The sequence below is a fragment of the Purpureocillium takamizusanense genome, chromosome 4, assembly GCF_022605165.1.
Source record: "Purpureocillium takamizusanense chromosome 4, complete sequence".
Taxonomy (NCBI): domain Eukaryota; kingdom Fungi; phylum Ascomycota; class Sordariomycetes; order Hypocreales; family Ophiocordycipitaceae; genus Purpureocillium; species Purpureocillium takamizusanense.
The window spans coordinates 819,283-840,788 of NC_063071.1; the positions used below are offsets into that span (position 1 = coordinate 819,283).

At 59.9% G+C, this 21,506-nt stretch overlaps 7 protein-coding genes across 8 annotated transcripts; 3 read left to right on the forward strand and 4 right to left on the reverse strand.

The window, feature by feature from the left end:
* Positions 1-30: 30 nt before the first annotated feature.
* Positions 31-923, forward strand: JDV02_004908 (uncharacterized protein). The gene is made up of 3 exons (XM_047986154.1): positions 31-229; positions 310-680; positions 737-923. The coding sequence occupies exons 1-3, from the start codon at positions 203-205 to the stop codon at positions 792-794; spliced, it is 456 nt and encodes a 151-aa protein (XP_047842134.1). The 5' UTR covers positions 31-202; the 3' UTR covers positions 795-923.
* A 1,061-nt stretch (positions 924-1,984) lies between these two features.
* JDV02_004909 (uncharacterized protein) lies at positions 1,985-3,957 on the reverse strand. Its single transcript, XM_047986155.1, has one exon. It carries the CDS (start codon positions 3,350-3,352, stop codon positions 2,108-2,110), a length of 1,245 nt encoding a protein of 414 aa, XP_047842135.1. The 5' UTR covers positions 3,353-3,957; the 3' UTR covers positions 1,985-2,107.
* Positions 3,958-4,064: 107 nt separating this feature from the next.
* On the forward strand, positions 4,065-5,694 carry hus1 (Checkpoint protein hus1). 2 transcript variants are annotated; one of them, XM_047986156.1, is made up of 4 exons: positions 4,065-4,190; positions 4,319-4,424; positions 4,495-5,359; positions 5,412-5,694. In XM_047986156.1, exons 1-4 carry the CDS (start codon positions 4,148-4,150, stop codon positions 5,436-5,438), a joined length of 1,041 nt encoding a protein of 346 aa, XP_047842136.1. In that variant the 5' UTR covers positions 4,065-4,147; the 3' UTR covers positions 5,439-5,694. The 2 variants fall into 2 exon arrangements, with proteins under 2 accessions (XP_047842136.1, XP_047842137.1); XM_047986157.1 differs by lacking the exon at positions 4,065-4,190 and having other exon boundaries at positions 4,240-5,359.
* Positions 5,612-12,215, reverse strand: SEC16 (vesicle coat component). Its single transcript, XM_047986158.1, has 2 exons — positions 6,530-12,215; positions 5,612-6,471 (listed from the first exon to the last, which is right to left on the reverse strand). Exons 1-2 carry the CDS (start codon positions 11,763-11,765, stop codon positions 5,888-5,890), a joined length of 5,820 nt encoding a protein of 1,939 aa, XP_047842138.1. The 5' UTR covers positions 11,766-12,215; the 3' UTR covers positions 5,612-5,887.
* A 1,228-nt stretch (positions 12,216-13,443) lies between these two features.
* Positions 13,444-17,857, forward strand: NEO1 (Putative aminophospholipid-translocase). Its single transcript, XM_047986159.1, has 3 exons — positions 13,444-17,115; positions 17,172-17,581; positions 17,638-17,857. Exons 1-3 carry the CDS (start codon positions 13,747-13,749, stop codon positions 17,753-17,755), a joined length of 3,897 nt encoding a protein of 1,298 aa, XP_047842139.1. The 5' UTR covers positions 13,444-13,746; the 3' UTR covers positions 17,756-17,857.
* JDV02_004913 (uncharacterized protein) lies at positions 17,856-19,297 on the reverse strand (the record flags this gene model as incomplete). The annotated part of the gene is made up of 2 exons (XM_047986160.1): positions 17,959-19,297; positions 17,856-17,893 (listed from the first exon to the last, which is right to left on the reverse strand). Exons 1-2 carry the CDS (start codon positions 19,256-19,258, stop codon positions 17,856-17,858), a joined length of 1,338 nt encoding a protein of 445 aa, XP_047842140.1. The 5' UTR covers positions 19,259-19,297.
* A 218-nt stretch (positions 19,298-19,515) lies between these two features.
* CYC2 (mitochondrial peripheral inner membrane protein) lies at positions 19,516-21,244 on the reverse strand. The gene has a single exon (XM_047986161.1). The coding sequence runs from the start codon at positions 21,027-21,029 to the stop codon at positions 19,623-19,625; it is 1,407 nt and encodes a 468-aa protein (XP_047842141.1). The 5' UTR covers positions 21,030-21,244; the 3' UTR covers positions 19,516-19,622.
* Between the last annotated feature and the right edge of the window lie 262 nt (positions 21,245-21,506).

Genomic DNA, 21,506 nt, shown 5'->3' on the forward strand with positions numbered 1-21,506 from the left:
ACGACTAGGTGGCTGCCTGAGTCTGTACCTAAGCAGGCGGTTGTGTCACCGACGGATCGTCCACTCGACGACAACTCGCGATAGTCGTCGGCGCCGACGACAGCGCCAAGGGCTCCCGAGCGTGGTCCGCTTGCTCGCACGAATACCCTACGCGAATAGGCTCCCCCATTCGCAGTCAGGGCAGCGCTCGACCTCGCCCATCATGGGCTCATCGGTGTCTCTCTTCAAGGTGCGCAGGGCCACGACCGCCCATCAATCCGCCTGATTGATCGTCCACGCCCGACCTATAGTACTAATCAACCAACACAGACCCTCCTCGTCCCCGCTGTCATCTCCCTCATCATCTTCCTCTTCCTCACCTTCGTCCTCGTCCCCGTCTGGCGCCGCTACCGCAACCGCTACTCGCAGTACCTCCCGCTCGACTCCATCTCCGACCGCACCTCATCGTTACGCCACCGCATCCTCGGCCGCTTCTCTTCGCTGAATCCCCTGGGCCACTTCCTCAGCGGCAGGCAGCAAGTCGTCTTCGCCAGCGGCGCCGCTGGCCTAGGCGCCGAGTCGGGCGCGGACGACGAGGACGGGGAGGAGCTGGGCGACGTCGACGAGGCGACGTGGCGCGCCATCGAGAGGCATGTTCCGTCGGTGCATACACCGGATAGCACAAGGCGGTTGAGCAGAGAGTATGCTCCGACACCATCTGCGTTCTTCGCCCTGAGCAGTTGCTAACGCGTAATAGTCTGGAGGAGGGTTTTATGGACGATAGCGACGACGAACCAGACCGCAGACTAGCATGACACAGCGCGGCGATGGAACAAGAAAAGTATCGAATCATTGTGACCGCATAGATAGTTTTGAACCAGCGTAGTTATATTGCTATCCCATGGGCTTATATCACGTTTGTGTGCAATGACATCAACTTGATCACGCGCCTCCTATCCGCTAAAGCCATAACGGAAACGATGAACCTACTGAGGCTCATAGGAGCCACCTCACCTTTTCACTAGAAGCACTTTTGCTGCGGAACAACGACTCCGTCATCTCTAAGCTTGCGAATCGCAGCCTTCGATCGATCGCCGCTTCCGCATCCTCGGCATCAGTCTCCGAATGGAAATGACCGCGAACCTTTAGCTGGCTGCGTCGCTCTTCGTGCCATGGCCCCTCACAGTTCGGCTCAGCAAGGCCGCGCTTCTTCTGTCAGAAGAACGAGCCTCGACGCTGGTCGAAATTGGTATTTGAGCATCTTCTTCACATTTGGCAAACGATGATCATCACAAGTCTCTGCGGCTGCTTCATCAACCCCGTTCGCCTCACTTCTGCGTCGCCCTCACCACCACACATCACGTACCAGGACAAACATCATGGGCGCAAAAACGGAAAGTCAGAATGGTTCCGTGGTGAATAACATCATGGACTTGATCAAGCCCAAGACACCCCGCCCTCCGAAACCAATACCACCGGAACAAACCAGACCAACGGGCGCCTCTGCTCCTCTAACCACAACGTCAACATAAACACTGGCGGTGCCATTGCCGTTACAGCAGTCGCACTTGCAGGAATCGCAGCAGTTTGCTATGTCACGAACCGGGGAGCAGAGTCAGGTGGCAATCCTGACAGCGGCAATGACAAGACTGGTCAAGATGGGCCCCGTGCAGTTGAACCGGAAGAGAGCTTCGAAGCTTCCGAGGAACTCAAGACAACAGAAATCATCAGCGAGACCGAAGAAAAGGTCGACGAGCAGAGCGGTGCAAAGACCACGAAGAAGACGACCAAGAAGACCACTACGAAGTATCGCAAGACGGTGGTGGTCAAGCACAAAGTAAAGGGCTCGGTCGAGGGGAAATCGAATAACGACCCCAGCGCGCGGTCTGAAGAAATGAGGCTGAAGATGCTCGCATGTATTTGACACCACGACATGATCCGAAGGAGTTGCTGGAAGCGGGAAAGCGTGTCGCTTGGTTGGAGGCGTTCTAGGTGTTGGGACAATGGCTGCTGTATTTCTCGTCGCTGTCGTCTAATCATGTGCTAACATACAAGTAGAATAGCTCATGGTCAACGTACCATTCATCTCGCTGGCTTGGTGCGCTGGGAATCCAAGTGCGCGCAGCCATCATGACACGTTACGCTTCATCTCCGAAAGCCCCTTGACCGACTTGACGTGGTTCTTTGCCTCTTTGAACTGAGCGCTCCGGCCCGGAAAATCGACCCATTGCCGGGCCCACCACTTGGCCTGCTTGTTGTTGAACTTGTTGACCGCTCGGTTGAGTACGAGTCTCCGATACTTGCAGACGATGCTTTGTCCAAAGTTGGCCGCTACACCGGCCTCATCCCTCTTTTTGCTGTCTGCCCTGTCCATGTTCCAGCTGGCTCGGTCGACGGCACTTCGCAGTCTCCGACCCTCATCGGTCCTGCACCACTCGTAGTCCCAGGGCACAATGGCGGCGTTGGATTGCGCGAACTTGGCTAGCGAGTTGGAGCGCGGAGGCTTATGGGTCGGGACGGTCAAGTGCTCGCATGCGTGTCTCATCGACACGCCACACTTGGGACATCTTGGCGGCGCATTCGCGTCTGCGATCCATCGAAACAAACACTCGTGGCCGAAGACGTGGCGGCAGTGCAAGTATGCATAAACCTCCTTGGGCCATTCCGCGCCTCTCTTCTCCGTCTCGCCATAGACCTCGCCGCAAATAGAGCAGCTGATGTGGTCTGCCACCTGGCTCGTGACATTGTCCCCGACCTTGGACTTCTCGGTGCCGCGGGGTTTGCTTGGGCCAGCAGTCTCTGGCTTTTGGCCAGGAATGGCTTCGCTCGGTTCAGGACCAGGAGCTTGCTGGGTTGCACCGCTGTCCTGACGAGTGTCCGTGATTGTCGGCCGCACTGGAACATCCGGAGGCGGGACGGCTGCCTGACGCTTCTTCTCGTCGACCTTGGGCTCGGCTCGGGGCCCAGCCCGCCCTTTGCCCTTTCTGTCAGTTTGGGCATCGCCGCCAGCGTTATGGTCGTGGTTCTTCTCAGTGTTTTCGTTTTCAGCGTCACTGTCGTCGGTCTTGCCTTCACTCGCCTCCTTTTCGTTGTTGACCGGTCCAGTGGTAACGATGGCCGTCTTTTTCTGATCTGCAGACTCGCCAGTAGCTCGTTCCTGGGCTGCCTCAGCCGAGGCTGCCGTCGATGGTGTCTCGATTCTGCTCCGAACGGGATGTTGTCTAAGCGAGTTGGGATTTGGCTCCCATGGGCCGTCTTGTGGGGGACCCGTCTTCTGCTGGAGCCGCAGCGCAGCTCGCTTGAGGCGATGCCGACGCACCACTTGCTTGGCGCGATAGACAACGTAACGAGGGGTATCCCGGATAATATCCATGATGGATCTGCGGCTACGAGGAGCTACGAAGAGAAGCAGCGCCGCTCATAGCGAAGACGGTAGGGGGGCGAGGAATGCTGTTGTAATGATATGAGAGATAGCCAGGGCTTGAAGAAAGATGAATGTCTCGTCAAGAAAAGCGGCGGAAGCGGTATAAGAAACCACTCGGACGGACGATGGGCGACAAGAGGAAGAAGCAACGTCGGCGCCGGGGCGGCCAGACTCACAATTATGGCTCCTGTCTGACCTGGCGACGGCCTAGCACTGCGACTGCACAAAGTGCGAAGCCCGCCAGTCCGGGAAGCCGCAACATGCTGTGCTCGTACGTGTCGCCTCGTCTTTCCTTTTTTTTCTTGCTGAACGTGTCAGTAAGGTAGGTTCGGCGCGTAGTCAGACATGCCCGTGCAGACGCTGAGCTCTCGTCCCCTGATCGAGGCAGGCGGCGACTGGTGGCGATCGGCTCGCAATAATCTATCGTGCCAAGCTTCGCTGACGTGACTCAGTCATTCCCCTGCACATGTAACCTCTCATCATCTGTATTGATGTCCGTGTGGTGGGTGTGGTTGGGGGCATTCGTCGATGGTCGTTGTTGGCGTTGGCGGGACGGAGGGAGGAAGGAAGGAAGCCGTGTTGTCCAGGAGTGGGATCAAGTCCAACACGACACCTCCCCCCCACCTCGCCTTCCTTCTGCCGGTGGTGCATCGCGACGGCAATTCAACCTCACACAACACAACCCTCGCAGATGTGTAGCCCGCCGACACACGCCACGCTCGTGCCTTCCGCGTGCTTCACACGATGCGGTTCCGCACGGAGCTAAAGAACATTCGCACTTTTGCAAGTAAGTCGCAATGCACCCGCTTCAGGCGCCCGGGCGCTTCCCACGTCACACTCGCCATCGATCGCCCATCAGCTGCCACGTTGGCGCTGCGTGCCTAGCTCGGTGACCCTGGCTAACGCTCGTCCAAGAACTCACCGCGGCGCTCTCCTCGCTGGAGAAGATCGCGTGGGTGCGCCTCAGCGATGACACGGCGCGCTTCACAGTCATCCCGGACATGGGATCCCAGGTCTGGGCGTACGTTTACCCCCCGTTCCCAGGTACCACAACCGGCCTCATTAACACTATGCCATCGGCGCCCTTCCAGCTCCCTGGCCATGGACTTCATCTTCGAAGGCTTTCATATCCAATCCGCCGAGGCCGGCAACACCATCAACCTCGAGCTGCCGCTGCAGCCGCTACAACGCGCCCTCAAGTCCGCCCTCAACAGCATATCCGCCACGCTGCGCCTCACCAAGAAAGACGGCCTCCCTATTCTCTCCATGACCATCACCACCACCACTTCTAATGCCGCACCTGGCACCAGGTCTTCCGCCGCCGCTGCTGCCGCCGCCGCCGCCACCTCTGTGGGTGATGATCCGTTCGGCGATGATGACGACGGCATCTTCCAGCAGGAGCACCTCGAGACATCCCTCAGGCGTGAGCACGAAAAGATCATTACGCAGGACATTCCCGTGCGCGTACTCCACCCGGAGACGGTGGAGATGATCATGCAGCCCAAGGTCAGGGAGCCCGACGTGCACATCCAGCTGCCCCCGCTGCTGCAGCTCAAGGCCATCTCGGACCGCTTCACCAAGCTGGCCCTCGCCTCAGGCAGCGCCCAAAAGTCGCCCAAGCTCGAACTCAGCGCCAACATGCACGGGGGCCTGCGCCTGCGCATCGCCACCGACACTACTGACATCTGCAGCGTCTGGTCTGACCTCGAGAACCCGGAGCTCGACCCCGCGCAGCTCGAGGGCCCCGTTGAGGAGCATCCCAGCACAAAGTTCCGCGAGGAGGGGCCCAACCGCTGGGCCACGGTGCGCGTCGACGGCAAGGACTGGAGCAGGGTCCTCAGCGTGGGCAGGTTGGAGGGCAGGGTCATTGCGTGCTTTGCCGACGACCACGCTTTGATATTATATGTATACGTCCCTCATTACGACGATGCCTCGGCAGACGATTCTGTCGTCACGGTACGTGATTCCCCTGTCGGGGGTGCGCTGATGACAATGCTGACGGTCACAGTACTATGTTCAATCGTACAGTGCATGATAAGATGATGTTTGGAACACTCTCGGCGTTTGCAATCTCGGCGTTGAGGTTTGAAGCGAGCCAGCTGTGCCGGGGAGCGGCGACACTGCGAATCACGCTCGGGTTTGGTTTGGGTTATCATTGGCAACGAGCACTTGAGACAGTCTGCACGCTGTATGCACTATGCAACGAATCTTCGCAAAGTATGTATATATATAATCCCGTGGTGGGAGTCCACATGGGATCGCAAACATATTACAGCTGTTGAAACGAGCCGAAAGACCATCTATCGTACAGTCGTCCCTCCCAGGCATGATACTTCATACAAATCTATAGCAAAAACCCAGGAAGAAGCACTCGGCTTCGAAGCGGTGTGAGCTCTCCACCGCGGACGATGTTTCCACCCATAACTGCCGAGCAGCCTTCCATTGTCATCATGCAATACCGTCCCAAATGCGTGTCACTCATGCTCATTTCGCCATGACATCAACATAACGCCCAGCCTTCCTCGGCTTCTTGGTCCCGCCCTTGCGCGGCCCCGCCGCACCGAGCAAGTCGTCAATGCTGCTGGCGTTGCTCATGCTCGTCGCCGGCCTGCTGGGCGGACCGCTCGGCGGGCCTGCCGCGAGGTTTGGATTCGACGCCGAGTGCGTCAAGGTCGGAGGGGTGGCGGTGAGGCTCTCCGTGGAGGCCTGCGGCGTGAGGCCTGCTGTCGGTCGCGGGGGCCCAGAGGGAGGAGGAACGCTCGATCGGCCACCCGAGGGCGGAGGTGTCACGTCGGCGGGCATCGGCGTGCCGCTCGCAGATCGGGCCATCGCTCTCGGAGGCGGTGGCGTTGCCTTCTTAACCTCCGTGTTCTCTGCGCCGGACTTCTTGTTGATCCAGCGCTTCAGCTCAGGATCGTAGACAAAGCTGCTTGCCTCGCCGAGTTTGGCGCGAATTGGCTTGCCAGGAGACGCTTCCCCGATATTACCCTCCTCCTTCTTACCGCCGCCAAACCAGTTGGAGAAGCCCCAGCCCTTTTTACCCGCCTGCTGTGAGGCAGCACGCTTGGCTGTTTCGAATGTCAGCAAGGCAGGCCCGGTTTCTGTCTCGATTTAAGGAATTCTTACCGTCTTCTTCGGCAGCTTTTCGGAACATTTCCTCATTCTCCCGGTCCTTGTCGGCCTTTGACTTCCCCTGGGCTTTTACCGCGGGGATATCGTCTTCATCGTCATACATGACACCCTTCTTCTTGGGTTTTGCAGCGTCTTCATCGCCTTCGCCTTCAGGTTCGGGTTGATAAGATGGCGGTTCGTAGCCATATGGCTGGAACGACGGAGGCTCATACCCTCCGTTACCGCTGTCTGCTGCTGGCTCGGAGCTAACCGTATCAACAGCGGGAGCCATGGATGGCGGCTCGTAGCCGTAGGCCGGTGGCTGATATCCCTGGCTTTGGGGATATGTCGGTTCACCGTTGGACGTTGCGCTGGGATAGATGCTTGGAGATTCTTGCAGTCCGTAAGACTGGTAACCACTGGGCGCCAGCTGCTGGGGCGCGGTATGCTCATGGCTGGCAATTTGAGGTGCAGGAGCAGGTGCAGGATCTGCCGAGACGGGCTGGTATCCAGGTGCAGCAGGAGCATAGCCCGTAGGGGCGTAGCCGTTGCCCACCGGGGCAGCTGAAGCATTGACGTCGGGACGAGCAGGCTCGTAAGGGTTGTGAGAATACTCATTGGAGTTCCGGCCCGACGATGTAGGAGCCGCGGGATAGTGTGACGCGGCGTACGGATTTGCGGACCCAGTCGACTGAGTCGGAGCCGGCGCGTACCTAGATGTTGCCGTGGAGGCGAGGGGCGCCGGGACATGAGGAGCAGGGTTGGACGTATATCCCGGCGAGGAGACTCCATACACCTCAAAGTTGGACACGGAAGGCGACCTGCTCAGATTCGGCGAGGACGCGATGCGTGCAAAAGGTCCGTTCTCAGCTTCTCCCGTCCCGTTTCCATTACCATCAGCATCGTCTCCAGCCACAAACTTGTTGAACCGGTTCCACATGCTATCGGAGACCTTGTTCATGCTCGGCTTGGATATCCATGACGTGGACAATTCCCTAGGGGCTTGCTTGAGCCTGGTCATGAAGTCCTCGACAGCAGCCTCGAGGATAACATGATAATGCGGCGACCTCTTCGTTTGTGATACCATTGCGGCGGCAATTGTTTCGCAGTACTGGAGTGCCTTGTCGCGATAGCCATATTCCGCCAGAGTTATCGCGTACTGTAGCTTGTACGCAGCAAGATGAGGAGCACCGGCGGCGGCGGCCACGCTGTTGCCAAGCGACAGCCCGTACTCGTATACCTCGCTGAGCTGCAAAGCCTCGGTCTCCTTGGCGAACTGATCAGACTGCCGCCTGTGATCCGAGCCAAGCAGCACGAAGTCCACCTTTGCATCATCGAGGCCGCCGAAGACGGACAGGCTTCGGCTGAAGATGAAGCAAATGTGCGCAGCTTCTGCTCTGCCGTAGCTGGACAAGAGTCTTCCAAGCGCGTTCAGGCCACGGATGTCGTCTACGCTGCGATTGCTCAGAATGAGGGTAACCGTCTCACGCCACTTGTCTAGGCCATCAACCGCATCTCGGGCTGGCCCCGAAGCGCTCTCCGTTGTCATCAACTGCAAACCGGCGCGGGCATGTGACGGCACAAGTTCGTCCACGCAGTCGTCGTAATTGCCAGAAAGAACCTTGTAGAGGGCGCCGAGGGACTCGTTGCTGTGGCCTGGGTAGTTGACTTCCTTGCGCACAAATTCCTGGGCGACTTGCTTATACAAGTCGGGCGAGACGGTCTGGGAGATCAGCATGGCGTGGCCCCAAAGCCTCTTATCCACTGCTGACCACACAGCTGTCTCTCGATCGCCTTTCAGGAGGTTCAGACGGATCTGCTCCATGGCTGCAGGATCGGCACCATCCGCCTGCATGGAGGATACCGGGCCGCCTTGTGCTCCCAAGGAAGCGGCAGTCGGGAACAACGCATCGTTGTCGGCGGTGGGAGTCACAGTCCCTGGAGAAAGAATGTCCCTAACAGCCTTTTCAACAGCAGGAGTGCCCTCGAGCGTACCATCGTGTTCTACGAAAACACGAAGCAGCTTCCAGAGGAGTAAACGCTCGACGCCTCGTTTGGCTTCGAGCGAGAGATTGGCGTGGAAAGATATCTCCGGCAACTCCTTTTCCTGCGCATCGATCCCTGCCACAAGCCAGGCAAGAGCCTCCTTCTTCTTTGACTTGCCTCTCAGAGGACCAGGGAATTTGACTAGGCGGTCTTGAAGTGGCTCGATATCTTTAATATGTCGCACCTTGACCTCGCCGGCAGTTCGCACGATAGTTGGCGCCGTCTGGTTCATGCTATACCGCGGAACGCTTTGGGGAAAGCTGGTGACAACCGTCCCTCCCACGCCCCAGGCGATAAGAGGAGCACCTTTCCATCGCCCCAGGGGATCTTGCTCTCGCCCATCTGTCGGAGCGACCATGTTCATTGTCAATGATTGACCGCGCGTCCTCGCGGGCACATGAGCGGCAGGCGTTGTCTTAGCCATCGGCGGAGCCCCTGATGCATGTGAGGATAAAGGTCGCGGTGCCGCTTCGGCAGGCTTGTACTGCCGATGAGCCGCAGTGGGAGACTGAGTCGACGCACGTGCAGGCGGCACCATGCCCACTTGTGGTACTTGTGGTGCTGATACCGCATGGGGCATATAGTTCGAGACTGTGCGCTTCGGCGGAGACAACGTAGCCGCTGCATGGTGCGCGGAAGGCAAAGGCGGAGTGTGACGAGCGGCTGGTGGACCGGCGGGACTGTACTTGGATTCGACGCTGGCGACAGGAGGCGCCGGGTGGCTGGTGCTGAAGGATCTGTTGGCGGGTACAGTATCTTCCTCGTCCTCCTCGTCGACCTCGCGAGTAGGTGGGAGTGAAGAAACTCGGCTAAGCCGGGGTTCGAAAGAGGAACTGGATCGGCGGTCGACGTGATGTACGTCACCATTCGGACCGTGAGCAGCGCTGTGCAGCTTTTCGACACTGGAGTCGAAGTGGGCCAAGGGGCTTGATGTCCTGGGGAGATGCGGGTGAGCGCCTTGCGATGGTGTGGCAGGCCCAGAAGGGCTGTATGAGCCACCGGCACGGTGAGCTGGCGCTGGTGAATAGCGAGAGGCAGAGGCCGGGGGTGGAGCACTTTGAGGGCTCGGTTGGTGAGCAGGAGCAGGGGAGTACCTTGTGGCACCGGTCGAAGGTGGCGGCATCGGCGGAGCGGAGTGAAGCGCTGCATACGGGCTGACTCTCTCTGGGGCGACCAGGTTCGTGATGCCAGGTGTATGCGGGAACTGTTGCGGTGGAGGCGCGCTCGCCGGCGGAGGGGCTACACCAGCAGTGGGCGGAAAGGAGGCAGGTTGCTGGCTAGTGGGTGTGTATGAGCTGGGGGATTGTGCCCGGTTGCTCTGTCGTGAGCCTGGGCGAGGCTTCGGTTGCACCGGGAGATCCTCGAAGAAGCCGCTCTGGCTCCGGAGAGCGGGGGCCGAGGCCTTCGGGTTCAGAGGCGGACCCGAAGGCGGTGCTGCAGCGGAAGGCGGGCCAGTGGAGGGTGGTCGGTTCGGGGACGTCATACTCGCACTCCTCGGTGGTGCCGGTGGTAAATCCTTGGGAAGCTGCTGCATGCTCGCGCGTTTCCTTGGCTTGATGGTCGTGCCCACAAGGTCCGTGGGTAGGTCGTACGGGGACGCATAGCCGCCCTTGGCTTTGTCTGCAAAGCTTTGAGCTTTCGTCATCTCTGGCCGCAGGGGCGGAGGCTGGCCGAATGGAGTTGGCGCCGTGGCCTGCTGGTACGGGAAAGTTTGTGTCGGCGGGATAGCGGCTGCCGGTGTGTAGGCTGTAGGCGTCGGCTGCGGAGCGACAGCGGAGGGGGCATAGGGGTTGGTTGTCAGCGACTGTGAGGTGGCAGCTGGCGCAGGTCGGGGGTCTTGCGCAACATCGTCGTCGTCAAGGAACCCCTCGTCATCACTTCCGAGGAATGCGGCCGCATCGATGTCCTTGGTCTCTGCCGCAGAATCTTCCAACAGAAAGTCGCCCTCGTCGTCCTCACTAGCAAAGGCTTCTTGCCACTTAGATGCCAGATCTTCGGCCGGTGGCTGTGCCTCCTCACTGGTCTGCTGTTCCGGTGTGTCCTGGTGCTCTTCTGCAGCATCCTGATGCTCTTCCACGGTTTCCTCCAGCGTGCTCTGTCGCGATAAGGGCTCATGGTCCAGTGACCCCAGAACCTGCATAGTAGACTTGCGCTCGATAGGATGGATATTGTCCGCGACGCCGTCTGGCTGCGTCTCCGTCGTCTGTGTCTGCGAAAAGAACCCGTCTTCGTTGCCGTCATCGTCAGCGAAGGGATCGGTGAAAGCGCGTTGGCCATGGTCATGTGCGTCGTCGTGCCCTTGCTCAACCTGTGGAATCAACGGTAGCCCCTCCTCGTAACGTGCCTCGATCGCGTCAGGTTCCTGTATCTCGCCTCCAATAGAGCGGGATGCGGCATGCTTTGGACGACCAGTGTCCACCTTCTCCAAAGGATCCAGCTCTTCACTTGTATTTCCCGCAAGGTATCGCTGCTCATCGAATTCAGCTTCTCGCTCGGTTTCCTCCAGGAGGTCCAGCGCCTGGGTTGCCGGAAGAGGTTGGTCGGTGGTTTCGTTTGAGCTGGTGGTCATGGGAGGTACCACGGGAAACGAGTTGGTTCGGTCCGTAGGTGGCATGAAGCTAAACGTGTCTACGTCAGATCGCGTTGGGCTGAATTCGGTGCCGTCGTCGTCGTTGAAGTTTATGTCGTGGGACACAGTCCGCGCAAAGGACATGGAGCTGGAGTGTTTTGTCGCCGGCGCCCAAGAGGTCTCCGTGGGTGGCGTGGCCCTGGCGTCTTGGTCTGCGGCCTCTTGATCGGCGGCATCATGTGGTTTCGCATCGTCAGACACCAGCCAGGCATCGCCACCGTGGTCGTCTGTATCATTCGTGAGCCAAGCGTCGCCGTCATCCTGCGCCTCTTCTGCGCGTTCGGGTGCCGGAGTTGTTGACGAAGGCGCGACTTCAGCCGTTGGTTCGTCAGAAGCCAGCCAGGCGTCACCATCTCCGTCGTCGTGGTCATTGGCAAACCACGCGTCGGCATGATCCTGCCCATTTTCAGGATCGGCATCGACGCGCGATGCGGTCGGTTCTTGTGGGCTGTCGGTTCCGGATCCCGCGGTGGGCTCGGTCGGGTGGTCAGAGTCGCGAACGGCGGCCGTGGCGACATCAGTGCGGTTGGGCATTAACGCCGGATGCCACGTCGAGCTAGGCAGCTCGGAAGCCATTGTCGCGGTACAATGGAAGGGTGCAATTACTAGGTGGTAGGCCAAAGACAAGATGCGATACCTGTCGAGCAAGGTCAGGATTCAGCGACGGAGATAGGGGGCGCGCGTGTACGAAGCGCAAAAGCCAGAGCGGCGAACAGGACCGGGGGGGGCGCACTAATACAAAAAGGCAAGAATCGAACGCGATTGGTTAATGCACGCTCCCGCTCGCCATACTAGGAGTGCCGCGGAAGTTGGGTATCGAGGAGCAGTCGAGGCGTCGAGGCTCGGGGAGGAAACGGAAGGACTGGCGAAGTGAGGTGAGGTGGTGGATTGCAAGTGCAAGCTGGCAAGTAATGGACGGGGCGAGCTCGAGACATGCCGTCAGGAGAAGAAATGGGGCTTGGGGGTCCTGGAGGGGCGTCGCTACCAGTAAAAACGGGTTACGGCACGGTCTCGACAACCATAGTGGACACCTCAGCGTCCCAGCAGCGGCCCGTGTCAGGAAGCCGTGTCGGCGGATCCGTAATAGTAAGGCAGGCAGCGGAAGCCAAGAAAGGTTCTCTACTATCCCCCGGACAGTGGACACCTGGCCTGGCGCTGGGGGCGGACTTTTTCTTCTGAAAGGCCGCAGCGGCGCCCTCGTTGTCATTCGTCCTCACGACAGCTTACCAGGTATTGATTGAAGCGAAAATGACTGTTGCTTACGGACAAACCTTTCATGACACTCGATGTCCCGACATACCTACAGCGCATACCATGGTCATGTGCGCTGTCGCCGGTCGGCTCGCAAACCTCGGTAGCCCCGCGCATCTTCCATCCAATGTTCGCGCCGGCGCGCCACTGACACCACGATCAAGTAGTCGTCGTGAGGTTGTTCCGTCGTCCCGTTGGAGGTGCCAGCAAGGTTCCCATTCGCCGCGATGTTGCACCCCCGACGCTGGCATACGATGACGTCGGCGTGGGGGGCTATGCGCATGTCCATTACTTGTGAGATGTCACTTGGTGGTTAATAACATGATATTCCCTGCCTTCCACTAGCCGCCTGTCAGCGCAAAGGGCTAACGCGGATGTGCGGGTGCCTGCTTCGGCTATTCAAAGTGAATGAGACTCAAGTCTGGACTATATGCGGCCTGGGCAACCATGCGCAGAGCGAGCCTGAACATCTGTAGCCTTCACTACCTGGGTTGAGGTGGCAGGGCACCGTAGCTCAAGTTACGAAGTACGACGAATCATCGTATGTGCTCGCATGGGCGGATCGTCAGTGTGGTGGGAAACCAGCATCGCACGCCATAGCTACTGCGCTCAAAATGAAGATAAGTAGGTCAACTGGGGGCCTCAACGCCGTCTCTCAGTTGGAAGAAAGAATTGTCCGTTTCATCGCATCCAGGTTCGTTTCATCTGGGCTGTTTGGCTGGCCCAGGGTAGGTACAGTTACGTGGGCAGCGGGTTTGGGGCTCCAACGTCGTCGGGCCGCTGAGCACCCGGGCGGCCGTGCCTTCTGCCTGCACGGGCTGCTAGTTATGTACCTACAGGCTACTGGGCTACTTCCATAGTGGCTGCGGTGGCTGCTGCAGAAGGCTCCACCCACTGACGTTGCCTGGAGCTCCAGGAAGCTGCCCGGCCGGACCCCTGTCGCCATCAATCTGTCACTCAGCCTTCCACGTTTACGTATCCGCATCTGCATCGACTAAACGGCCAGGGAGATAGTTACCCGCATCACGCTCATTTCCACCGACAAGGCCACGACACCGCATCGCAACATTCTTACCTACCGTATCGCTCGGCACGCCCGGCCCGTGTAGCGTCTTCTTCGGCGTTGCCTGCGGCGAACCGACTAGACGCGCCTGGAGCTGGCTGATGCTCGCTCGTCAGCACCCGTGACCCGCCCTTCCCGTGCCTCATCACCCACCGCCGCCGTCCAAGTATGCCCGGCAGACCACGCCGCCAGCGCACCCATCGACAGTACCATCACGAGGCGCGCGGCGGAAATTGATGCGGGATGCCTTCCACACCTCCGTACCGACCGACCGACCCGCCCGATTCGCCCACCCACGATTCCGACTCCGATCTCGACCTCGACATCCAGGAGCTGGATCCCATCGCCTCTGAGCCTGTCCGCGGATCCCAACGCGATCAGGCCGCCCCCGAGCCGAGGACTGCAAGAATAGCTCTGAGAAATCTGCGTATGGGAGGCTTGCGCCGCGCGAACAAACGAGGTCGCGGGTATGGGGATCTGGGCGCCGACCGGGACGACTCCAACGACCACGCTCGGGGGCTGCTCGACGATCACGATGATGGCCGCCAGCCTTGGTCAGATGCGGCGGGCGATGGAGAGGATGGCATGCCGCTACTTGGAGGGGGGCAAAGATCCCATGCTCGGCGGACATCGCGGTCTAGCCTCCGCCTGCCGAGCTTCATGATGAGCTCCAAGAAGCCCGACGACGAAGCCCCCGAGCGGCAAGAGGAGGACGATCCCTCGATGTCGAGGCATGTTGCTGTCGGATCCAGCCAGGCCACCAAGTTCCCGACGAACATGATCTCCAACGCCAAATACACCGCCCTGACTTTCCTCCCAGTCACCCTCTACAACGAATTCTCCTTCTTCTTCAACATGTACTTCTTGCTCGTGGCACTGTCGCAAGCTATACCTGCCTTGCGCATCGGCTATCTGTCAACTTATATCGCCCCTCTAGCGTTTGTTTTGTGCATTACCATGGGAAAGGAGGCGTACGACGACATTGCGCGACGGCGGCGCGACACGGAGGCCAACTCTGAGGAGTATAAAGTGCTCTCCTTTGGCGACCCCGCATCTCGCCCAGCAACCTTGAGGCCGCGTAAGCCTTTGAGGTCGGACAATCTGCGACGAAACCTTCGGAGAGGACAGGGCAGCCGCCATGATCTGTCCGACATTCAAGAAGAAGACAGCCAGGGGGAGGACGTCCAACCATCCTCATATGTCCAAGAGACTAGCCGCAAGTCGAAAGACCTCAAGGTTGGCGATGTATTGAAGCTAGGAAAAGGCCAGAGAGTGCCAGCAGATGTTGTAATTCTGCAGTGCTACTCCTCAGACGGCCTCGCAGTCACCCCAACCAAGGAGCCAGCAGAGGAGGAGGTCTTGCTGGCCCTCGATGAGGCGGATGACCCAAAAGGAAAGCAGCCTGCGGCGGAAGCCATCAAGCATGAGGCAGAGACCGGTTCGGTGGGCGAGACCTTCATCAGGACGGATCAACTCGATGGCGAAACCGACTGGAAGTTGAGGCTGGCCTCACCCCTTACCCAGAACTTGGCGGCCGAGGAATTCGTGCGCCTGCGCGTCACAGGCGGAAAGCCGGACAGAAAGGTCAATGAGTTTATTGGAACCGCCGAACTGCTACCTACTAGGCAAGACGCCACCGCGCACCATTCTATGGTCCCTAATGATGAGCAACACACACAATCAGTGGCTCTGTCTATCGACAACACGGCGTGGTGCAACACCGTTATTGCCTCCCAAGGAACGACGCTCGCGGTCATCATGTACACGGGCCCGCAGACACGGTCGGCTCTGTCGACAGCGCCTTCTCGCTCCAAAACTGGCTTGCTCGAGTACGAGATCAACTCCCTGACCAAAATTCTCTGCGCGCTCACTCTGGCCCTATCCATCATCCTTGTGGCATTGGAAGGCTTCGAAAACACCGAAGGTAACGTGTGGTACATCAAAATCATGCGTTTTTTGGTCTTGTTTTCGACTATCGTCCCCATTAGTTTGCGCGTCAACCTTGACCTCGGGAAGAGCGCATACTCCCGGTTTATTCAGCGTGATCCCGGCATACCTGGTGCCGTGGTGCGCACAAGCACAATCCCGGAAGATCTCGGCCGGATCGAGTATCTGCTCAGCGACAAGACCGGGACACTAACACAAAACGACATGGAGATGAAGAAGATACATGTTGGCACCGTGTCCTACGCCAACGAGGCCATGGAAGAAGTCGTCTCCTACGTCAAGCAGGGGTTCCACATCCAGCCCACCACGGATCCGGCATCCCAAACTGCGTTGATAACGCCATCATCGACGTACTCGGCGACGGTCAACGTGGGTGCAACTCGCACGAGGAGAGAAATAGGCTCGCGCGTGCGAGACGTTGTTCTCGCCTTAGCTCTGTGCCATAACGTCACGCCGACTGTCGATACCGAGGATGGTAGGGAAATCACTTCGTATCAAGCCTCTTCGCCAGACGAGATTGCCATTGTCAAGTGGACGGAGTCTGTTGGCCTGAAGCTGGCGGCTCGCGATCGCAAGAGCATGACCCTCGAGTCGACGGATGGCCGGGTCGTCGTCCGCGTTCGCATTCTCGAAGTCTTCCCCTTTACGTCGGATGGAAAGCGGATGGGTATCATTGTTCACTTTCATGAGAACATGAATGCCACGCCCACCGATCTCAATAGTGGAGAGATTTGGTTCTACCAAAAGGGCGCCGACACTGTGATGGGCTCCATCGTTGCTGCTAACGACTGGCTCGACGAAGAGACAGCCAACATGGCTCGAGAGGGGCTGCGAACACTGGTTGTCGGCCGCAAGAAGCTCTCGGTCAAGCAGTACCGGGAATTTTCGACTAAGCACCAGGAAGCCTCCCTAGCCATCACTGGACGTGACGCCGGCATGCAGAGCGTCGTTGCCCACTACCTAGAAAACGACCTGGAGCTGCTCGGCGTGACCGGTGTGGAAGACAAGCTTCAGAAAGACGTCAAACCGTCTCTTGAGCTGCTGCGCAACGCGGGCATCAAGATATGGATGCTTACTGGCGACAAGGTGGAGACGGCGAGATGCGTCGCTGTGAGCTCCAAGCTGGTCGCCAGAGGCCAGTATATCTACACCATCGCCAAGCTGAACAAGAAAGACAGCGCGCAGGACCACCTCGACTTCCTCCGCAGCAAGACAGATGCGTGTCTGCTCATTGACGGCGAGAGTCTGCATCTGCTGCTGACACACTTCCGCATGGAGTTCATCTCCATTGCGGTGCTGCTGCCGACGGTGGTCGCATGTCGTTGCTCGCCGACGCAAAAGGCCGAAGTCGCCAAGCTCATCAAAGAGTATACGAAGAAGCGCGTGTGCTGCATAGGAGACGGCGGAAACGACGTGTCAATGATTCAGGCCGCCGACGTCGGCGTCGGCATCGTGGGCAAGGAGGGTCGCCAGGCAAGTTTGGCAGCCGACTTCTCGATTGAGCAGTTCTATCACCTGGTGAAGCTGCTTGTATGGCACGGCCGCAACAGCTACAAGAGAAGCGCGAAACTTGCACAATTTGTTATCCACCGCGGCCTCATCATCGCCGTGTGCCAGACAATGTATAGTATTGCGCTCAAGTTTGAACCCGAAGGCTTGTACAAGGTAACCCCACCCTCCTCTTTCCCCAACGCACCCTGTGCATGGCTGACGCACTACAGGACTGGTTGCTCGTGGGGTATGCCACGGTTTACACTGCAGCGCCTGTTCTGTCTCTGGTCCTCGACAAGGACGTGGACGAGAATCTGGCCAACCTGTATCCGGAGCTGTACAAGGAGTTGACGTCGGGACGCTCGCTGTCGTACCGGACGTTCTTTGTCTGGGTGTTTGTGTCCATATATCAAGGCGGCATGATCCAGGGCTTGTCGCAGATCCTCACCGAGGTGGACGGCCCGAAGATGGTGGCGGTGAGCTACACCGTCCTTGTGCTCAACGAGCTCATCATGGTGGCATTCGAGATTACGACGTGGCACCCGATTATGATTATCAGCATCCTTGGCACGTTTGTCGTCTTTGTCGGGTCGATACCGTTTCTGGGAGGATATTTTGATCTCGAGTTCATCATAACATGGTGAGTTATACCGGCCACTCGAACACGTCCTCAATGCCTTGTCTAACCGTGAATAGGGGCTTCCTCTGGCGGATTCTGGCCATTGGTGCCATTTCACTGGTGCCGCCGTACGCCGGCAAGCTGATTAGGAGGGCCATCAAACCTCCGTCGTACAGAAAAGTGCAGAATAGATGACGGGCTCGGCCGTGGAGTATATGGCGTTTTGCGCATTGCGAGGCGGCGTCTCTTCCCTAGATAGCTCATGCGTGCATTGCTATACACATTAGTTTGCTCCTCAAGGCGTCTCGTTGCCCAAGTACCCCCTGCAGAACGCTGGTGCCACGTCTCGTTAGCATCCCATGTTCCCCCTCCGCCTTTGGAGAGCTCGGGCGACTTACCGCCGGGCACGAGGGCCGCCGCGTACATGACCTTGGAAATGGGCCGCAGGTCGTCGTTGTCGTCGTCGTCGTCGGGCTCGCCCTGCTGGTGCCGCTCCCAAAAGGCCAGCACGGCGCGCACCCTCTCCTGAAGCACCTGGTCCGCCGCCGCCGCCGCCGCGCACCTCACGCCCAGACAGGCGCCAAACTCGCGGAAGGCGAGCCTCCGCGAGGCGTCCCGGCGCATGAGCTGCGAGTCCGGGCCGAGGAGCACGCGCGCCAGCCCGAGGGCGTCGTCGACGAAGCGCTGCGCCCAAGCACTACTACTACCACTGCCACTGCCAGCAACACCACCACCACTACCGTCATCGCCGAGGTCGTCACCAACACCACCTCCTTGATCGCCCACGGCGACCGCACCGCCGCCAAACTGGCACACCCACAGGCCCATGCCCAAATCCAACGGGTCCCCACGCGGCGTCAGGTCCTCCGGCCGTCTGGTCATCAGGCGCGCGTACTCGGCGATCTCGCGCGCGAGCGGCAGCGCCTCCTCCTCTCCGTCCCCGTCGCCGGCGCCGGCGGTGACGGCGGTCCGCTGCAGCAGGGAGTAGACGACGAGGCCCGTCGCGGCGTCGAGGTGGCCCTCGGAGGGGACGAGCACGCGGCGCATGTCGGTGGAGATTTTCCAGACCATCTTGAGGTGATGACGCCTTTCCCCCTCCCCCTCCCCCTCCCCTTCTAACGGTGATGGCGATGGTACGCACAGCACGAAGCGCGGGTGCACCGCCCGCGCCAGCTGCACCGCCAGGTCGTTCCACCGCGCCTCCCCCGACGCCAGGGAGAGGCGGTTGAGCGCAAACATCCACAGCGTGAGGTAGTGGTGGTACTGCCCGTCGGCGTCGGGGCCGTGGGCGTCGAGCTTGCCGATGCGCAGGCCGCCGCGCAGGGGCTCCGCGTCGGTCGCGCCGGGGAGGCGCGCCGGGACACCACCACCATCACCTTCACCACCATTGCCGTCGCCGTCATTGTCGTGTGGGCGGCGCTCGCACTCGCGCTCGCGGCCGAGCGTATCGTGCACCACGTCGGCGAGACGCCGCGCGAGCGCCAGGTACAACGGCGATGACGTCTCCCGATGGAGCTTTAGGAGGTCGATGAGGCCGAAGGCGTCGGTCCAGAGGTACCGTCCGCGGTGCCCGCCCGCGCCGGGGTCTGTCGGGGGGTTCCATGTCGGGGCGTCGGCGGCGGTGAGGTCGTCGAGGGGCCCGTAGACGGAGCTGAGGGCGGAGATGAAGCGCTGCAGCGTGCTGCTGTGCTGTGGCATGGTGGTGCGTGCCGCTTTGGCCTCGTCTTCTTTTTATTTTCCCCCTTTACGACTCCCTATGGATTCTGAGGTGTGGAGTAAGTGAGACGCTGAGTGAGAGTGATTGCCCGATTGAGGGCTGTAATGCTGGTTTGTGATGTCGAGGTGATGATGTCGGGATCGCATGGCCCAGCCGGCCGCTACATTACGTCACGTTGAGCACAAGCTGAGCAGCGGCTCCCAGCGCGACATCAACATTGTATGTGAATATGGAATTTGCATCCCGAAGGGTGTCCAGATCGTCTTATGTGATCAACGCCATCCGTGGTATACTACACTCTTCCGTCCGTAGACGACTCTCACACGCGCACACGTGCATTCATCATCACAGCTTTAATACAAGCCAGTCCCGCGCCAGCCTCCCATCCCGTCTCTGCAGCTCCGCCGCGACGCCTCCCACGGGCCCCTGCGTGAGCGTGCCCCCCAGCCAGACCTTGGGCCCCGCGTAGTGCGCGACGAAGCCGTCTGGGCCGGACACCATGAAGAGATTCTTGCCTACCGCCTCCTGGGCGGCAGCGGCGTCGTCGCCCGAGTCAGCGCACTGACATGCCGCCGTTCCACCGTGTGTCTCGAACTCAGATGCGCGCTCGTGCAGCCGCTGATCGTGGAGCCGGCAACCGGCCCCCCTTGAGCTGTGCTGCATGACCGGAGAGCCAGAACCCGTGAGCAGTAGTGCCCTGCGGATGTCGCCGTCGCGGAACTTGCTGCCCTCCTCGTCGACGGCCACGCGCACGTCCAGCCGGTCGCCGTACTTGGCCTTCATCTCCTTGAGGTGCGCCGCGATGTGGCTCGGCGATTCCATGTCGGCCCGCAGCTCCGTCGGCTCCTTGGGGGATGTCCAGAGCCACCGCCGCCACCACGGAGCCGTCGTCGTCGTCGTTGCGGGCGGCAGGGCCACCTGCTGCTGCACCTCCTCCCGCTTCCTCACGGCCCAGAGCAGGCTCACGGTCGCGTCCTCGCTGTGGTCGAGCACCGCGCGCGCGACCTGCATGCCCGGCACGAGGCCCGTCCCACCGGCGAGGAAGACGACGCGCCCGCAGCGGCCCAGCCTGGGCAGCACGTCGAACCCAGCGTGCGGGCCCCGCAGCCAGACGTCGCGCCCGACGCCTAGACGGCTCAGGTAGTTTGACATTTCGCCGCCGCTGACGGCGCGCACGTAGAACCGCAGCGTGTCGTCCTCATTGCGGGCCTCCCCCTCCTCATCGACGGCAGCGGTCCGCAGCGGCGGTGGCAGCGGGGTGTAGTGCCGCGCGATTTGCACCTCGGGTTGCTTGAACTCGACGGACCAGAGCGGGTGCTTCCAGCGGGACGTTCCGGGCTGCAGGTGCGGCGGGGAGGGGTCCCGAGCGTGCGGCGCGACGGTGAGGACGACGGAGGTGGGTGAGATGGCCTCGCGGGCGGTGATGGTGTAGGGGACGAAGGTTTCGTTGTTGAGCGTCTTGGGCTTGGAGGGGGGCGCGGCGAGATAGTAGACGGTGCCGCCGAGGAGGAGGCCAAGGATCAAGAGCGGAGGAAAGGCCCTCGCTTGCTTGGGAGTAGTAGAGTGTGGGCCGGGCCGTGGTGTCGTCGTGGAGTGAGGTCGACGGAAGCCATTATTACAGCGGACGCCGGGATGTGGTGTGAGGGAGGGCTGCAGCGCGAGCTTCCATGACGGCTGGATAGTGTGCCGCTGGGGCCTCTGGCAAGATGGTAGACTGCCTCTCAGAACGCTGGTGAACTGGCCGTGGCGCATCGTTGCGCCTGCCGGATCACACCGTGGGATAAGTGAGTCGCTTGAGTGCAAAGACGTCGGCCAGACGGGATATGCTGCAAAGGCTTGCTACCGCGCCACGAGAGGCATCGTCTGAGCTGGCCAGCGGTGCTGTGACAAGAAGAAGGCACCGGATTATGGCGGTAGAGGTGCTCGCGTGGGAGTAAAAGACGTTGTACTTCGTAGTTGTTGATGTGCGGTCGTGTAAGTTGTACATGGGCGTGGGTGAGCAACGTGAAAGATTGCCACACACATCGCCAAGTCACGTGCGCCATTCTTGAGTCTTCGGGGCTTCAACACCAACATCGAGCAACCCAGACGACAACCCAACGCCACGACAACGGCTCTATTCTATACAGTTCCCCCGTCTAGATGGAGGTATATGATATTGTACATGGCATGCGTCTTGTTACAGCCACCTTGACTCGGGTAGCCCATGTAGTTATCCCCTTTCACGGT

Excerpts from the sequence above, each read along its gene's own strand:
- JDV02_004908 (XM_047986154.1), top strand. The coding sequence starts at position 203 with ATGGGCTCATCGGTGTCTCTCTTCAAG. Across the intron at positions 230-309 it reads CATCGGTGTCTCTCTTCAAG|ACCCTCCTCGTCCCCGCTGT; the intron begins GTGCGCAGGGCC and ends CAACCAACACAG. Across the intron at positions 681-736 it reads ACAAGGCGGTTGAGCAGAGA|TCTGGAGGAGGGTTTTATGG; the intron begins GTATGCTCCGAC and ends AACGCGTAATAG.
- JDV02_004909 (XM_047986155.1), bottom strand. The coding sequence starts at position 3,352 with ATGGATATTATCCGGGATACCCCTCGTTACGTTGTCTATCGCGCCAAG.
- hus1 (XM_047986156.1), top strand. The coding sequence starts at position 4,148 with ATGCGGTTCCGCACGGAGCTAAAGAACATTCGCACTTTTGCAA. Across the intron at positions 4,425-4,494 it reads ATGGGATCCCAGGTCTGGGC|CTCCCTGGCCATGGACTTCA; the intron begins GTACGTTTACCC and ends GCGCCCTTCCAG. Across the intron at positions 5,360-5,411 it reads CAGACGATTCTGTCGTCACG|TACTATGTTCAATCGTACAG; the intron begins GTACGTGATTCC and ends TGACGGTCACAG.
- SEC16 (XM_047986158.1), bottom strand. The coding sequence starts at position 11,765 with ATGGCTTCCGAGCTGCCTAGCTCGACGTGGCATCCGGCGTTAATGCCC. Across the intron at positions 6,472-6,529 it reads AAAAGCTGCCGAAGAAGACG|CCAAGCGTGCTGCCTCACAG; the intron begins GTAAGAATTCCT and ends CATTCGAAACAG.
- NEO1 (XM_047986159.1), top strand. The coding sequence starts at position 13,747 with ATGCCTTCCACACCTCCGTACCGACCGACCGACCCGCCCGATTCGCCC. Across the intron at positions 17,116-17,171 it reads AACCCGAAGGCTTGTACAAG|GACTGGTTGCTCGTGGGGTA; the intron begins GTAACCCCACCC and ends GACGCACTACAG. Across the intron at positions 17,582-17,637 it reads CTCGAGTTCATCATAACATG|GGGCTTCCTCTGGCGGATTC; the intron begins GTGAGTTATACC and ends AACCGTGAATAG.
- CYC2 (XM_047986161.1), bottom strand. The coding sequence starts at position 21,029 with ATGCGCCACGGCCAGTTCACCAGCGTTCTGAGAGGCAGTCTACCATCT.